We start from the raw sequence: 17,992 nt of genomic DNA, 5'->3' as shown, positions 1-17,992 counted from the left end.
CTAATGAGCTCCATTTGATCATGTTTTTGGCCATCCTGTAGTTGCATCCAAGTTGCAGACTTTAAGGAGAAGTTTCCATGAGTTGTATAACCCCAAACAAACTCATCGTTAGTAGGTATAGAAGGAATAGGGATACCTATGATTTCCTTAATAATATTGTCATTGAGGTAACATCTAAGTTTAGGGATGTTCCAAGCATTATTAACAATATAATCACTTACTTTCTCATCAAGATTAACATTATGTCTAACCTGTTCAGGGATTATATCAATTAAAGGGTGTTCAAACACCCAATTAAGATTCCAAAAGTTTATAGACTTACCATCACCGACCACCCACCTGAGGCCTTTTAAGATTAGATCTCTGGATTCCAAAATGCCATTCCATGCAGCTGAGTTCTTCTGTTTCTTCTTGGTTTGAAAAAGGAGTTTTTCCTCAAATACTTTTGAGACACTACCTGCACCCACCAGTTATTTTTGTCAGTTATAATTTTCCAAGCTAGTTTTGCAATGGCTGCCTTATTAAAACATGCATTTGGTCTAACTCCCAAGCCCCCACACTGTTTTGGTTTGCAGACTTCTTTCCAGGCTACAGGCGCCATTTTCATATCTGATCCCCACAGGAAGTTTCTTTCCTGCTTATCAATTTCATTGGTCAAACTCTTAGGACATTTGAAGCAAGACATGACATGATTTGGCATTCCGGCAATATTTGCTTTGATCATAGTAAGTTTTCCTGCCCTAGAGAGAGTATTTTGTTTCGGGTGGGTAAGTTTGGGTGTTACTCCCCCTCACATAAGGCAGATCAAAGCCATTTAACAATACCACGACATATACTACAAACGCAGATACTCACAAATTCTAACCGCCTATATAATATTTCGACTTTACTTTTAATGCAAATATATATAATATTTCCTTTTCATGTGATAATGCATGATAATATATTCTATCCAAGACAAGTGAAATATAGTCTATTTCTGAAATTATTGTAGGTTTCTGATAGACACTATGTAAAGAAATACATGGTTAACAACAATCACAACATGCATGGTATGTGTGGGAATATAAAACTAGAAACAATATGCACTTATCTACCAATTCCTCCATTGCGAAAGATTCATGAATGACAATATAATTTCATCTTAAATTTAAGAATACGAAGTGATGAAAGGAGGATTCACATATATACAATTGAATGTGATGTGAACACCAGTGTCCAGTTTGACACAACTCAGTGATGTGTGACTCTGGATCTATCTCTACCTTATTCTTTAGGCAAATGCTGGACTCTGGAATCATATACCGGACTTCACTCATCGGATTCTCAGCACTACAGTAAAAAAAAGTATGCTGCAGAAACTGGAGGGAAAGAACATAACAACATAGCATTTAAAGAAGAAAAAAAAACACGGATCTTGAAACACAATACTCAATGGGAAAACAAAACACAGCGTTTAGAGATTTTAATAGGGGAAAGAACATAATAACGTGTAAGACATAATGGGAATGAGTATGATATAAAAAATATAAAAAAATATTACCAAACAACATAATAAGAATGAGTAGCCATGCCTCTAAAGGTCACAGGTCTTAACGAAAATGGAAGTAACAGAGATCCAAAATACTGATATTACAAGAGAAAAAACCAAGAATAATTGTGATTGAGAAATCCTTGTTTCTCTTGGTCCATAATCTCAATCCTAATGCACTAGGCTAGCAAAGAGAGCATCAAAGGCCTCCATATAGTGTTTCTTCAAAACCAAGCCAACCTCAACACCTCCTCCACCATTCTTACTATCCAAAAGAGAAATGGCTCCCGTCCTATCAATGGAGATGACCTCAACCCTCTTTGGCCTTCCCCATCCAAAATCAGTATCATAAACCTCAAGCCTATGTGACCCTGCAATCGAATATATCCTATCATACAGCGAAAAATCGACAAATTTCGAAACCCAATCCTCAGCCCCATCCAAAACGCCTTTCTCCAAGCTTCTTAGAGCTTCTGTAATTGCATTCACAGCTACAACCAGTCCATCTTCACTCAACAGCCCTTTGGTTTCTGCAACTGCTACCCGACCCACTATGCAGTTTCCAAAATACGTTGCAGGTATTGGAGGGTCCAACCTGGACCTGGAGTCTACCGCAAAGATGAGAATCGTGGTCCCGCCTTTAATTTCTTCGGCCTTCACCATACAAACCCATGTGTAGGCACAGACTAGAGAAAAAGTAGATAAGTGGAGAGATGAAGCAGAAGCCGTTTTGGTTGTGACATCCGCTCTAAGTCTTTGTATTAATGCACGAGTGAACTCGAATGTGCCCCGAATCAAGTCTTCCGTGGCCTTGGGAGCTTTACCCAAGGAGGCAGTGCTTAAGCTCCTATTGTCGGTCCGGCCGTCCTGGTAGCGGTGCTCCTTGGAGTAGAGTTCTCCGAGCCCGGCTGGGTCCTTGACGACCCTTCTGTCGTAGAAGGGTACCAAAGACGAAGGCAGAGCTTGTTCTTCTTCATGTTTGCATATATGAGCCCATGCCTTGACAAACATGGCCCAAGTTTTCCAGTCAAGGATTGCGTGGTGCATGGCCGTTCCGATGGAGAAGCCGCGGTTGGGAAAGACAGTGATTTGCAATGCCATCGCGGCGGCTCGGTCATCAGTGACATCCAGCTGAGGAACAAGAGGACTAAAATCTTTGGCTGCAAGAAGGACACTGTTTATGAGGTGGTCGAAATCAGCATCGGACTCGGCTACAGTGACTGAGACCGCGTCGCCTTGAACGTAGCTTAGGAGAGGTTTGAGGGAATCTTGCGGCCAGATGAGGTTTCCGGCGAGAGGTGGGAAGTGTTGGAGAGCTAAAGAGAGGGAGGTTTTGAGTTGGGAAAGTACGGAATCGGTGGAAGAGGTTTGGTAGATGTAGAGGAGTTCTACGGGTGGAAACCGGAGCCAGAGTAAGTCGAAAAATGTTAGAGGAAGTGATGATTGGTTCTCCGGTGAACCTTGTTTTGGTGCCACCCTGCAGACCTCAACTTTCTTCACTGATAAGTTTGCCATTACTTACGAAGGAGCAAAGAGATAGAAAATGGCAAGTTTCTAACTATCTATTGAAAGTTTAGCACAGATGGAGAGAGAGAGAAAATGGCTGAAGAAAATATGAGGCTTGATTTGAATGATTGAGCTCACATTATTTTAGACTGTAGCAGCGTGAATTGTCAACGATTGAACTAACCACCCCCTTCAAGCTGTCACAAAAGTAATATATTATGCTGAGGAGAACGCAATCCTTTAGTAAAGACTAAAGAGATCAGCGTTGTTCTCTGGAGGCAATGAATTGCAGTCAGAGAGCACCTGAGAGCACCAGCTCACTTTTTTTTCTTTTTTCTTTTAATAATTTACGATTAAGCGATATTAGCTCCTCTGTAACAGTTTATTGGGTGACAGAACACCATTCTACCTTAAAGGGACCGAGAGCACCAGCTCACTTGAGGTAAAATGCACATCCACTTCAATGTGTTTGAGCTTGGAGTGGTAGACTGGATTTGTGGCAAGGGCAAAGAATGAATCATTATCCAAATACCCTCACTGATAAGGCCGATCAAAGCCATTTAACAATACCACAACATATACTACAAACACGAGTACTCACAAATTCTAATTGCCTATATAATATTTCGTCTGTATTTTTAATGCAAATATATAATATTTCTATCCAACACAAGTGAATTATAGTCTATTTCTGAAATTATTGTAGGTTACTGATAGACACTGTTTAAAGAAATACATGGTTGACAACAATCACAACATGCATGGTATGTGTGGGAATATTAAACTAGGAACGGTATGCACTTATCTACCAATATAATTTCATCTCAAATTTAATACCAAGTGATGAAAGGAGGATTCACATACAATTGAATGTGAGGTGAACACCAGTGTCCGGTTTGACACAACTCAGTGATGTGTGACTCTGGATCTATCTCTACCTTAATCTCTAGGCAAATGCTGGACTCCGGGATCATATACCGGACTTCACCCATCAGATTCTCAGCACTACAGAAAAAAATTTCAATGAAGAAAAGTTGCTGATCGTAACAGCCATTTTGTTTCTGCAGTTGCCAAACAAGGGCAACAACATTAACACCATTATTATTGCTTCAAAGGTTTTCAAGACCTTTGGCAAATTGTGATGCAAAAACATCTATATAATGTTTTTGTAAAACCAATCCAACATCCAAACCTCTATCACCATTATTGGTATCTGAAAGGGAGATTGCTCCTGTCCTATCTATAGAAACAAGATCAACTTTCTTTGGTATTCCCCACCCAAAGTCAGTTTCATAAACACCAAACCGATGTGAGCCAGCAACTGAAGCTACTCTATCACTCAGCACAGTGCACAATCTTGAAACCCAATTCTCTGCCCCATTCAAGACTCCATAATCCAAACTTTTTATAGCTTCAATGATTGCATTCACAGCCACAACCAATCCATCTTCTCCCAATAGCCCTTTTGTTTCTGCAATTGCCAAACGGCCTGCTATGCAGTTACCAAAATATGTTGCAGGTATAGGAGGGTCTAGGCGAGATCTGCAGTCCACCGGAAATATGAGTCTTGTCTTATCTTCTTTGGCTTCTTGAGTTTTGACTAAGCAAACCCAGGTATAGGCACATGCTAGACAAAACGTTGATAAATGAAGTACTGAAGATTCAGAATCATCATATTGTTTCTTCATTGCCATCCTAGTCATGACATATTGCCTTAGTTTTTGTATTTTTGCATAACAGAGCTTGAAGGTACCTCGAATTGACTCTGGTGGAGCTTGAAGATTCCAAACCATCAAGCTTCTATTGTTGGGGCCCTCCATGTTTCGGTATTGGTCCGAGTAGAGTGCCCCAAGCTCTGCCAAGTCTTGGATGACCATTCTGTCATAAAATGGCTTTAGCTCATCTGGTAACAACAAACTAGATGAAGATCCCGGTTCTTCATGTTTGCATATGTGAGCCCATGACTTAAGGAAGGAGGTTGAAGTTTTACCATCCAAAACAGCATGGTGCATCGATGTTCCAATGGTAAAGCCTCTGTTGGGGAAGACGGTGACTTGCAATGCCAATACCGCAGATTGATCATGAGATACTTCCAATTGGGGTACAAGAGGATGGTATTCTTGGACTTCAAGCAAGTCGTAATTGCTTGAAAGATGGCCAAAATCAGCAGCGGATTCAGCTACAGTAAGTGAAATGGTGTCGCCTTTGGCATAACGGAGAATGGGTTTGAGGGAGTCTTGGGGCCAAGTGAGGTTTCCAGCAAGGGGCAGAAAGTGTTGGAGTGTGAGAGAGAGGGAGGCTTTGAGTTTGGGGACTATGGAATCAGTGGAAAATATTTCATAGAAGTACAGGCGCTGCACCGGTGCAAACCTTAACCAACGTATATCAAACAAGGTTAGAGGAAGGAAATCTGGTGTGGCTGAGTCTGGTGAACCTGGGTTTGGAGCGACCCTGCAAACTTCCACCACATTTACAAGTGAGTTTGGATGTGCCATTGGAGAGACAGACTAGAGATTGAACCAGTTTTCCTTTCCCCTGATTTCAACTAAAACGGTACGTACTAGTTGGTGATATTATTTCTGTAGTTTTAATATATGGCAATCATCAACCATTATACCTTTTTTGCATAAGAAAGTGTATGGGGACAATACATCATGATTTAAAGATAGAATAAACATTTGTAAGCAGATAAAAATCATAGAATAAATGCTGCATGACATGAGTGGGCATATTATCTATTAAAGTGGTTACTCCTTTTCTTTTAGACAATTATATCAATCACTTTTCATAATGCCATGAAGAATAAACTGATGACTTTTACCTATCCATACAGTATATATATAGTGTCACTTGTAAGGAAACTATGTTATCATTGTTCTCCTCTGTTTCTTCTTAGGTAGTTTTGAACAGTTTATCTTCCTTTATAGCAGATTGAACAGTTCAATATCCCCTATAATAATCAGAACAATAATTTTTGTCCAAAACCTATGGAATGGAGTGTTTATGCATTTTGAGTTAAGTAAACCATATCTTTGAGCCAAAGGACACAAATTTGGATGACCTGGAGGAATATTGTCTCTAATATATAACCTTTCCTGGATGGGGAGGGATCATGAAAGTGTTCCCATTTACAGACAATGAACTACGATTTATTTCAAAACTAATTAGATAGGTTGTTTAACCATACTAAGGTGAATTTAAAATGACATCGTGTGTAGTAGAATGTTATTATTAGCCCATGTAAATTGTAACTCAAAAGGTAAGGTGAAATGAACACTTCAATTTGAAGATTACCTGTTTGGAAGTGATGACCGACTCCAAAGCTGTCATCTCGCGAGTTGTTGCTGCAAATGCTGAACTCCCCTGCATTCAAAATCTCCAGCTTTCCCTTCAAAGGCTCAGGATTGCAGCAGAAGTTAACAAAGACACACCACACACCCTTCCATATGGAAAGTTTTCATCGTCTGCATGGCATATATGTATTACACGAGTGCAATAGTACGATTAAAATTCAGAAAGTAGATATGACAAACAAAACTATAGACACGTAAAGGGTAAAAAGAACCAGATTCCAAGGATGTCAAACATAATGTCTCAAGCTAAATCAGTAACATAATATAGATGAAAATCATGGAATACTGATCAGGTAGAAACAGGCAAAAGAATTATACTAATTAAAAATAGAATTGAAAAACGTATGCAACGCCTGGTCTATGCTTTACACAGCAAACTTTATTCAGAAATCAGAATATAGCAAAAGAGACAAACGTTTACCTGTTTTTTCTTGTTTATCATCAAATCTGTTCTTCTATGAAAGGGCTCCTGTTTTACCTCCATTTCAAGATCCTGCAATCAAATGACCAGGTAAACATTGCAGTCAAAATACAAATATTTGAAAATTTAACATGGAGAGAGAGGAGGGCTAGTAACACAAGAGTGAGACATAGGCCATGTAACACATGAAAGATCACCTCTTACTATCATTTTTGAAACGTCTTCACGACTCACACATGAACACTTAGATTTTCCCTCATCAGAAACCAAATAAGGACCTTCATTGACAACTTTATATCACTTAGTAGCTATAATTTCTATTCTTTACAGTAAGTCAACAAAAGTTCATAAAAAGAAAATCTTGTACATGGAGTGTATCAGCAAGACAAGAAAGTAAGAGAGACAGCAGAATTCACGACATGATAAAAGCCGTCACATAGAGTGCAGAATCCACTTCTTAGTGCAGATTTTTATAGAGATAACGTTGGCATAGAACATTGATGCACATTTGAAAAGTAGTGAAGCAACATTTGCTATGATATGTACTGAAAGCAACTCTGATCCTCATATAAAAGTTCCCCCATTAGATTACTAATTATCCACATTAGAACTTAGATGAAAATTAAGCATGCACTAAAGAGTTAGAATCCTGAATCATTCTCCAATCGTCTTCACAAACCAAAACCAAAACCTAATTCAAAACCCAATTCACCAAAATCACAAAGCAACCAAATTTCTCACAGGGCTTAGTTTGAAGGTGGGTACCTGAGAGTCTGAGACCTTTCTCGTTGACGGTGACGGCGAAGGCCTTGTGCCCACTTGTTGATGTAACGGCCAGGCGGAGCTGCCGCCGGAATCGCCGCGTCTTCAGCCTTCTCCGCTGCCATGGCGGCTTCCCAAACTTGTGAAAGATCGAACTCAGCTAGTCGTTTGCGCGCTTTTCTTTTTTTCTTTTCTCTTTCTTTTTTTTGAGAGCTTTTCTTATTTCTGCAATTCTGCTAAGCACTAAACACTAGGACGAAACAAAACAAAAAAAAGAAAAAAACACTAGGGACGAAAGTTATTATTGCCCCACGTATCTGTTTATTTACGGATACGTTTTTAGACGTATCGGGCCGTTTCACGCGTGTACGGTCGATTCCAGATATACTAATGCGTAGCCGGTGCCTTTCCGGTTATGTTGCACGGGACACTTTGCACCCTTGGAGTGTCGGAGTGTCTAACACGTCATGTGATGTGTCAAAAAATGTTGACTTTTCCGACACGTTGACCGACACATTACCTTAGCCTTCGACACGTCACGTCATCAATTATTAATATATATATATATATGTTTCTTTTTTCTTTTTTTAAGTTCAAATGGATTATGGAATGATTGAAATTTATCTTGTCTATTAGGTGTTAAAGGGATGTCGTGTTACTAAGTTGCTGCCTATATCTGCCCATTTGATTGTCTTTAATGACTTGCATTTGATTTTTTTTTATGTTATTTTAATATGTTTATGGCAATAGATTGAATTTAGACAAAAAATAAAGAAAAAATTTGAATGTAATGAACTTAAATATTTTTGTATATATTAAAAATACATAAATATATTATTCTATTTGCCGTGTTGGAAACTCAATTTTTGAATTTTACCGTGTCATCGTGTCGCTGTGTTTGTGCTTGTGTTCGTGCAACATAGCTTTCTGGTTAAGAATATATATATTATCGTATATATATGGCTGGAAATGACGGAAAACGACATGATGCACGTCTGATACGTACGGCCGGATACATATCTGTAAATAAACTAAATCGTGGGGGAATTTATGAGAAAATAACATAAAGCTGAAAGCGAAGAAGGCGCCCGCATTGAATTTTCTCTCAGACTCAATTTTCAGGTTTTCTTCACGGTTTTCAGACAAATGTTCTTTTGACAAGGTCAAAAGTGGGCTCAGGTTCACTTCGTTTTGGGCCTAGTTCCATATCTTAGACTAGTTTGGCCTGCCAAATCAAAACCACATCCTATAAATAGAGGGGATTGTCAGACGGTATGACCTACATACACTGATACAAATAATGGCACATGTTTTTGCACGGGATAGTTTGGTGTTTTGTTTTATAAACTTTTTCTTTCAAAGCATGTCACATAACATATCGTCCAGTATGATAGAATTTCCAATACATAGAGGTTGAATTAGTGGAAGCAAGTGCCCATAATTAAATAAAATTCGAACAATAAAGGCACCTGCAATGAAATGAAATAATAGCTCGGGGAATCAAATTCATGTGTTTAGAATGATTTCAGATAACAGTATGAGAATGAGAATTAGAATGATTTCAGATAAAAGTATTTGTGATTGATTAATATGCCTTCTACCACCTAATGATAAAGACAACCCACTACTTAAACTCCATGGATTGAATACGTAGAAAATCTTAGGAAATATAACGAAACTATTAGGAACATTATGAAGTTAGCAAAAAACAAAACAAAGACTCAATTTGAAATTGTCTTGTCGTTCATTAATCTTTAATTAATCAATTCTGTCTGTCTACAAAACTTATTAGGTACCCAACAAAAAGAAAGCATAATAATCGAAAACGTAGTTACACACTTCCATTAATGGTCTCCAAAACCTTTAGCAAACAGAGAAGCAAAAGCTTCCATGACATGTTTTCTCAAAACCACCCCAACCTCAACACCTCCACCGCCGTTCTTCGATTCCGAAAGCGAAATCGCTCCAGTTCTATCTATCGAAACCACCTCAACCTTCTTCGGCCTTCCCCATCCGAAATCCGTCTCATAAATCTGAAACCTATGCGAGCCAGCGGTAGAGTACACTCCCTCTGCCTGCACAAAGTCCTTCATTTTCGAAACCCAAACCTCAGCTCCATTCAAAACCCCTTTCTCCAAACCCTGTATAGCTTCACTAATTGCCCTCACCGCCACAACCAACCCATCTTCACCCAGCAACTCCTTCGCTTTCACGAACCCCGCCGCACCTGTTACGCAGTTTCCGAAATAGTTTGCTGGTATAGGAGGATCCAAACGAGCCCTACAGTCCACGCTAAAGGCCTGAATCGTCAGTTTTTCAGCGTCTACTCCTTGTGCCTTGACTAAACAAACCCACATATAGGCACATACTAGAGTAAATGTCGACAAATGAAGTATTGGATGCGAAACCAGTACTATTTGCCTTAGGGTTTGTATTTTTGGGCGCGTAAATTCATAGATTCTTCGAACTGATTCTGGTGGTGGAGCTTTCATATCCCATATCATTACGCTTTTGTTGTCTGGCCCGTCCATTTTTCGCCACTCATTTGCGTAGAGAGACCCGAGTCCGAGTCCAGTCGGGTCATGAACCACCGTTCTGTCATAAAACGGCTTGAGCTGATCCGGTAATGAAAAGTCCGAGTCAGTCGAAACGCCATTGTTAAGTATGATATGCTTGCATGCATGAGCCCATGATTTGACAAACGAGGTTGAGGTTTTGCCGTCAAGGATTGCATGGTGCATGGTTGTTCCGATGACAAAGCCGCGACTCGGAAATAGGGTTACTTGCAATGCGATAGCTGCAGCTCGTGAGTGAGTGACATCCAATTTTGGAACTAGAGGATGATAATCTCTGGCTTCAACAAAGTCACCGTAGCTTGAAAGGTTGTCAAAGTTATCAGCATCGGACTCGGCTATTGTGAGTGACACGGCGTCGCCTTCGACGTAGGTGAGGACGGGGGTGTCGGAGTCTTGGGGCCAAGTTAGGTTTCCGGCAAGAGGTAGGAAGTGTTGGAGAACTAGAGAGAGGGAGGTTTTGAGATTTTCAAGTACGGAATCAGAGGGAGAAGATGTCGATTCATAGAAGTAAAGCCGCTCAACAGGAGGAAACCTCAGCCAAAAGAGGTCAAAGTAGGTTAAAGGAAGGGAAAGATTTGGTGTGACGGCCTTGGAGTCCAAGGAGCCTGGTTGCGGTGTGACCCTGCAAACCTCGACTACCTTAACCGATGTGTTTGTTTGCGGCGGCATTAGATAAAGGCAAGAAGACGCTGGGTACGTAAGTGTTCAAGGCTTCTAAGCTAATAATCATTCGATCAAATTTGCATCGCGTCTTTTATAGAGAAATATAGATGTGTGTGCCACTATGGCTGATCCTAAGAGGATAAGAGGTGTGTGTGTGTGGATGTGTGTTATCCTAGTTTTCTGCTGGAGTATGAACCAGAAAAAATGTACGGCGTGCTATTTTCGGTATGAAGGTAGGCTAGTTAGTCGTTTAGATAACTATGTGCTCTTATTGGAGTCGGGAACTCGGGATATGCATGTTATATGTGGCTACAGTGTCGTGTACGTACGTGATCTGGGAAGGAAGCAGGGAGCTAGTGTTGACGTATATACATACGTAGCTAGCTATCTCAAGTTGAAGCGGTGGTATTGATCCATTCCTTTCTACTGTAAGGTAAATATATAGTTTAAAAATACGTACGTACGTCATTAATTCGGTACGTAACTGAGAACGGGTTTGAGGAAACCTTGCGGCCTGGTGAGGTTTCCGGTGAGAGGTAGGAAGCGGTGATTGAAGATTAGACAGAGGGAGGTTTTGAGTTTGGGATATACCCGAATGGCGGAAGACGTTTGGTAGAAGTAGAGGCGTTTTACTAGTATAAACATGAATACATGATGAGCCAGAGCATATCAAAAAATGTTAAAGGTAGACTTTCACCCTTGGTCTGTGTATGATTGATTATGATCTCCAAATAATGTTGTGCATAATTTGTACGTATTGATATCTATAATTCATAATTAAGGTGCATCATGCATGAATTTACGATGCAACAACGTTTCGGATAAGAGTATTGCAAATGTCTCTATATGTTTAAATCCAGACGCAAATATACATAAATCAAACCAGGCATATTGCATGAATGGATGGATCAGCTATGGCACACTTGCATACTACATAAAGTTCTTAAGGTTCCTAATTTTGGTTTTGCATACTTGCGTAGTTTTTGTTGCTCCTATCTACAAAAATTTCAATGGAAATGTTTAGTGTCGATTGACATATCAGTAAATATCGAGCAAAAAAGTACATGCAACATAACAAATAAATAAATAAAACATATTATTAAACAACATAATGAGAATGAGTAGCCATGCCTCTAGGTCACATGTCTTAACGAAAATGGAAGTAATAGAGATCCAAATGACTAATGATAAAAGAAAGCACAAAAAACCAAGGACATCTGTGACTGAGAATTGCGAAATCCATGTTTTTCTTGGTCCAGACTAATGCACTAGGCTAGAAAACAGAGCATCAAAGGCCTCCATATAGTGTTTCTTCAAAACCAAGCCAACCTCAACACCTCCACCACCATTCTTACTATCCGAAAGAGAAATGGCACTCGTCTTATCAATGGAGATGACCTCAACCCTCTTTGGCCTTCCCCATCCAAAATCAGTATCATAAACCTCAAACCTATGTGACCCTGCAATCGCATATATCCTATCATACAGCGAAAAATCAAGAAAGTTCGAAACCCAATCTTCTGCCCCATCCAAAACCCCTTTCTCCAAGCTTCTTAGAGCTTCTGTAATTGCACTTACAGCTACAACCAGTCCATCTTCACTCAACAGCCCCTTGGTTTCTGCAACTGCTACACGACCCACTATGCAGTTTCCAAAATACGTTGCGGGTATTGGAGGGTCCAACCTGGACCTGGAGTCTACCGAGAAGATGAAACACGTATTTTGACGACCATAATATAAAAATTAATTATGCTAAAAACGTGAATGAAAATGAATTCATTCTGAAAATGAAACACGTATTTTTAATTCTTCATGCTTGCATATATAAGCCCATGCTTTGACAAACGAAGTCGAAGTTTTTCCGTCAAGGACTGCGTGGTGCATGGCCGTTCCGATAGAGAAGCCTCGGTTGGGAAAGACAGTGATTTGCAATGCCATCGCGGCGGCTCTCTCATCAGTGACATCCACCTGAGGAACAAGATGACTAAAATCTTTGGCTGCAAGAAATACACTGTTTATAAGGTGGTCGAAATCAGCATCGGACTCAGCTACGGTGACTGAGACCGCGTCGCCTTGAACGTAGCTAAGAAGGGGTTTGAGGGAGTCTTGGGGCCAGATGAGGTTTCCGGCTAGAGGTGGGAAGTGTTGGAGAGCTAAAGAGAGGGAGGTTTTGAGTTGGGAAAGTACGGAATCGGTGGAAGAGGTTTGGTAGAAGTAGAGGCGTTCTACGGGTGGAAACCGGAGCCAGAATAAGTCGAAAAGTGTTAGAGGAAGTGATTGGTTCTCTGGTGAACCTGGTTTTGGTGCCACCCTGCAGACCTCAACTTTCTTCACTGATAAGTTTGCCATTACTCACGATTAATGAGAAAGATATATTGTGAACATTGAGGAATATATAATGTAGCTTTAGGCAGTGACGTAGCTAGAAAACTAAACTAAGAGGGTCATAATTTAATAAGAATTATACTAAACAAAAATAAACTTTTCAATCTTCTTTATTTTTCTCCATTTTACTTTGGGGCACATAATTGTTCATTCTTTTTGTATTGTAGGAGTTAGTATCACCTAAACCCTTAACAGTTTGAATAAAATATATATAATATCCACGACGATTGCTTATATTGTGACATTTTTTTAGATTGTATGGAAGTAATATGTAACATGATTAGTATGAAAGTCAAACTTTATACTAATATTGTAATATAAGTATGGATGTAGCAATTATATCAACCAACAATTGAAAGTATAGAAAAGTGAGAAGGGTCATTTGAACCCTCTCACTCTCATGTGGCTACGCCAGTGGCTTTAGGCCTTTAGCTATACACATCCATGTATCTCTAGCTAAGCGTCACAAGTATCATGATAGACAAGTGATAAAATTGGGAAAGACAGGGCTTGTGATCTCAATGAACTTGGTAGACGTCATGGGTGAGATCTGATGAGTTATTATTGGTGCTGAAAGGTACATGTAGGGCTGAAGGTCGGTGATTTAAGAGTTTCACGTATGGTTGGATTTGAAGTTTCAAAGAAGTGCATGGGGAAGGAGACGTATGATAAATAAAATTCCTTTCCGTTTTGGTATCCTCCATTTATAGAAATTAATTTGTCCCATACGTATGTTTCTTCGCGGGGTTACTGATGAAAGTGTAGGCTAGAATCAAAGTGAGAATTTCTCTTTAAATTTCTACTGGTCTACGGAAAATTCTGCTATGCATATCTGCATTTCCAACACCCACCACTCCCCTGCTGCATATGCTGTCCCTTTTAGTTTATATGCATGTATGGCATACATGCATGTCTGCACCACAGTCTACTACTATTGTTATCAATTTTGAATTGTTTATGTTCATACTAGTCATACAACTATAAGTCATGAGCTTACTGATGTTAAAAACAAAAAAAGATGGATAAGTTTTTGCACCAAGTTACCATGAGAAATCTCAACGTTTTATTTGGATCAGCTGGAAAGTGAAGTCGATAGAAAGTTGTTTGTTTTGTTTAGTAATCGAAAAAAAAAATACCCATGATAAAAACATAGTCTACACATGTCGAATAATTTATTTTATTTTTGGTGAAAAATTTATCCAAATACAACAAATGGAAATCACACAATTAGAATTCAATATACACATTTATATGACATACATCAAGCCATGAGCCGTCCGATCGTTTAGCAATTTAAAATTCAAGACAATCGAACGGCTACGGCTTAATGTATGTCATACAAATGTGTATAATAAAAAAGTCCTCAATATAATATACTCATGCATGCGGCCATGCAGGTACACGGTACACGATGCCTACATCAATCTTCAATTAAAGACCTCTGGCAAATAGAGAAGCGAAAACCTCCATTTGTGGTTTCTTCAAAGCCAACCCAACCTCAACAGCTCCACCACCATGCTTGCTATCCATAAGAGACACTGCATCAGTCTTATCAATCGAAACGAGCTCGAACTTCTTCGGCCTTCCCCAACCAAAATCAGTACCGTAAATCTCAAACCGCTGTGAACCCGCAATCGAATATATCTTATCATACAGAGAAAAGTCTAGGAATTTTGAAACCCAAAGCTCAGCCCCATTGAGTACCCCATCATCCAAACTCCTCAAAGCCTCAGTGATTGCCTTTACGGCCACTGCCAACCCATCTTCACCGATTAGGCCTTTCGTTTCCGCCACTGCTACACGGCCTGCTATGCAGTTTCCGAAGTAGGTTTCCGGTACGGGAGGGTCCAAGCGAGACCTTACGTCGACGCCGAAGATCATAGCCGTCTTCGAATTCTCTCCCTTTATTTCTTCGGCCTTGACTAAGCAAATCCATGTGTAAGCACATCCTAGAGAAAAAGTGGACAAATGAAGTGATGATGGATTATCAGAAGCTCTTGTTGTCTTCACAACACGCTCTCTAAGTGTGTGAATATTTTCTCGAGTGAAATCGAAGGTCCCTCGAACTAGATCTTCGGGAAGAACTCTAGGTGGGTGCCGATGCGTCACACTCCTGTTGTTGGGTCCTTCTTGGTTGAGGTACTCATTAGAGTAGAGTTCTCCTAGACCCTTCGGGTCGTGGATGGCATTTCGGTCGTGAAATGGTTTGAGGTTATCCGGTAGCGAAATAGAAGAAGATGATGAGGTTATTCCGGTGTCATGTTTACATATGTGAGCCCATGCTTTGAAAAACGAGCATGAGTTTTTGCCGTCCAGGACGGCGTGGTGCAAGGTTGTTCCGATGGAAAAGCCTCGGTTAGGGAAGAGAGTGATTTGTATTGCCATTACAGCGGCTCGTTCATCAGAAACTTCCAATGGGGGAATAAGAGGATGGTACTCCTTGGCTTCAACAAAGTCATTGCCCGAAAGGTAGGGGAAATTATCGGCATTGGATTCGGCTATTGTGAGTGAAACGGAGTCGCCTTGGACGAAGCTGAGAACGGGTTTGGGGGAGTGTTGGGGCCAAGTTAGGTTTCCGGCCAGAGGAAGAAAAGGTTGGAGGGTAAGAGATAGGGAGGCTTTGAGTTTGGGAAGTATGGAATCATAGAAGATATTGGGGTTAGAGGTGGGAGGTATTTCATAGAAGTAAACGGGTTCAACAGGTGAAAACCTTAACCAGAGCAGATCAAATAAGGTTAGAAGAGACTGATCTGATGTGATTGAGTCCGGTGAGCTTGGAAGCGGAGCCACCCTACAAACCTCGACCACTTTCACTGAGTTTGAGTTTGCCATAGTAGATCTACAAATTTGATGAAGCTCAATTGGATATTGGGTTGAGCTAGATTGCTAGAACGTACACACAAACATGCATATATACAAGAACCTAGTGTTGGTGCACATTCTCTTTTTAAGAATAAATTATCATTGTATGGATGTGCCAACAAACGCGGATGGTGAACTTGGAGCTGCCATTCAATTAGGGTTGGATGCTTGTCTATTATATTCATGACAACAAATTCTTAGGAGGTGAACTACCAGCTGACATTCAATTAGGTTAGGTTATGTAAGGGTGCCTGGGTACTCGCCCAATTTTACACATGAAAATTCTCGTTTGGTCTACTGCGAGTTCATGTTATTAAAGAAAAAGAGATACAATAAGAGTGGGGACGAGGCCAAAACCTCCATATATGGTTGAATACGTACATCGACATCAAATAAAACTATATAATGAAAATGATCGATGAAGAACAAATGGTGGGTAATGGTTGTCTGGCTATTTTTTAGAATCTCACTGCATGATGTTGTTCATCATCATAACGGGGGTTGCTGGTTGGAATGTTTAATTGGAAAAATGGTGGGTGATTGTCTGGCTTATTTAGACGCATCTCACATGCATGGTTGATTGATTTCCAGTTTGGTCACCAAGTTTTATGAGCCGGGTTCTTCACATTTGTAGCTTCAGTACAAATTAACCATGGATGTCGGAGTTGTTCACCGTCAGGTTTGTTTTTCCGGTGAGACAATGTAGCCAAGACTCCCCAAACTCCACAGTCTTCATACTTTCCAATGTCAAGGCTGCAAATTAAACCACCCCCCCCCCCCCCCCCAAAAAAAAATTAAATTAAAAATGAAGAACTTTGAGGTGATGGGCCATTTTGAGTTCCTTCCATAGTAAGAACTTGGATTGGGCTGGTCGGTGCCCCAGACTTGTTAGGTCTGGTACGGTTGGTCTTGGTTCCTACTTAATGAAAATATTTGTCAGTTTGAATTTTGACGACCATAATATAAAAATTAAAAAAAATGCTAAAAACGTGAATGAAAATGAATTCATAATTACTTAATTATTCTTTATATTTATTTTATAAAGCCGACATCATTTGGAAGAAGTTTGGGGGTTTTGATTGAATGATCTCTACCATATCCGTGGGACTTGTAAAGAAAAGTCTTGGTTAGGAATATAGGATCTGATCCACAACACTGGCCAGAGTCCACCGCCACTGTACGGCTGCAGTTTAGCATCCCCACCAAGTAAAAGTTTTGGACCAAAAATTTCTTTCCCGGAACACGTCGACGGTTCCCCATGTCCAGCAGCTCGTTGCCGTCCTTAAGCGACAGTCGTGCCGTCTTTGATGCAATAGAAAATTAGCAACCATGTACGAGAGACGCCGCAAAACTTAAAACTTATGAACCCTCGCTCTAGCAGCTATTTTAGGTTAGTTCTCTCTAGAGAACATTGTAATTCATGAAACGTTAAGTAGTTGCAGACTTGCAGCCTTGCAGGTGCCCAAATGACATTAACAATCAAGATTGGTTTACAAGTTAATTTAGAAGGCGTTCACACAACACTAAAGTTAATTAAGTATAGTGCATTATGCATTTGTTAGATTCTCTAGCTAGTTATTCTTTTAATACGTACGGCACCTCATAATATTTTGTATGAAGAAAAAATTAAGGTAAATAAGCTAAAAGGATGGTTTAATTTATATGCTCGTGTATAGGGGCGGAACTACACTCCGGTCCGGGAGGGTCCGGACCTCTGTTATGGTTTCTTAATCATCTTAATTAGTCTTAACAACATAGCTTAATTATAGCAATCCTCCCTCAGTTTTCATAATGAACCCCCTGCTAAACTATCCAGAAAGGAATTCCTTCAAACTTTAACATCCGGTAAGCCTTAATTTTGTGTATTCTAATCAAAACATCATATTTGTTTCCTAAAAGGAAAAATTTCTCCTTTATTTTTCCCTTTCGTAAA

At 40.0% G+C, this 17,992-nt stretch overlaps 6 protein-coding genes across 6 annotated transcripts; all 6 read right to left on the bottom strand.

The window, feature by feature from the left end:
- Positions 1–1,702: 1,702 nt before the first annotated feature.
- On the bottom strand, positions 1,703–3,046 carry LOC101296221 (phenolic glucoside malonyltransferase 2-like). The gene has a single exon (XM_004306019.1). The coding sequence runs from the start codon at positions 3,044–3,046 to the stop codon at positions 1,703–1,705; it is 1,344 nt and encodes a 447-aa protein (XP_004306067.1).
- Positions 3,047–3,373: 327 nt separating this feature from the next.
- On the bottom strand, positions 3,374–5,619 carry LOC101293114 (phenolic glucoside malonyltransferase 2-like). The gene has a single exon (XM_004304177.1). It carries the CDS (start codon positions 5,530–5,532, stop codon positions 4,147–4,149), a length of 1,386 nt encoding a protein of 461 aa, XP_004304225.1. The 5' UTR covers positions 5,533–5,619; the 3' UTR covers positions 3,374–4,146.
- Positions 5,620–9,295: 3,676 nt separating this feature from the next.
- On the bottom strand, positions 9,296–10,865 carry LOC101292817 (phenolic glucoside malonyltransferase 2-like). Its single transcript, XM_004304176.1, has one exon. The coding sequence runs from the start codon at positions 10,816–10,818 to the stop codon at positions 9,418–9,420; it is 1,401 nt and encodes a 466-aa protein (XP_004304224.1). The 5' UTR covers positions 10,819–10,865; the 3' UTR covers positions 9,296–9,417.
- A 1,023-nt stretch (positions 10,866–11,888) lies between these two features.
- LOC101295648 (phenolic glucoside malonyltransferase 2-like) lies at positions 11,889–13,161 on the bottom strand. The gene has a single exon (XM_004306017.1). It carries the CDS (start codon positions 13,159–13,161, stop codon positions 12,589–12,591), a length of 573 nt encoding a protein of 190 aa, XP_004306065.1. The 3' UTR covers positions 11,889–12,588.
- LOC101295938 (phenolic glucoside malonyltransferase 1-like) lies at positions 12,073–12,513 on the bottom strand (the record flags this gene model as incomplete). Its single annotated transcript, XM_004306018.1, has 1 exon — positions 12,073–12,513. A coding segment is annotated over one exon (441 nt), but the record flags the coding sequence as incomplete, so codon positions are not given.
- A 1,467-nt stretch (positions 13,162–14,628) lies between the features above and the next one.
- Positions 14,629–16,029, bottom strand: LOC101295361 (phenolic glucoside malonyltransferase 2-like). Its single transcript, XM_004306016.1, has one exon. The coding sequence runs from the start codon at positions 16,027–16,029 to the stop codon at positions 14,629–14,631; it is 1,401 nt and encodes a 466-aa protein (XP_004306064.1).
- Between the last annotated feature and the right edge of the window lie 1,963 nt (positions 16,030–17,992).

Source organism: Fragaria vesca, linkage group LG6 (genome assembly GCF_000184155.1).
Source record: "Fragaria vesca subsp. vesca linkage group LG6, FraVesHawaii_1.0, whole genome shotgun sequence".
Lineage (NCBI taxonomy): Eukaryota > Viridiplantae > Streptophyta > Magnoliopsida > Rosales > Rosaceae > Fragaria > Fragaria vesca.
Note: the sequence above shows the minus strand (reverse complement) of the source record. Positions and strands in the feature narration are given on the sequence as shown.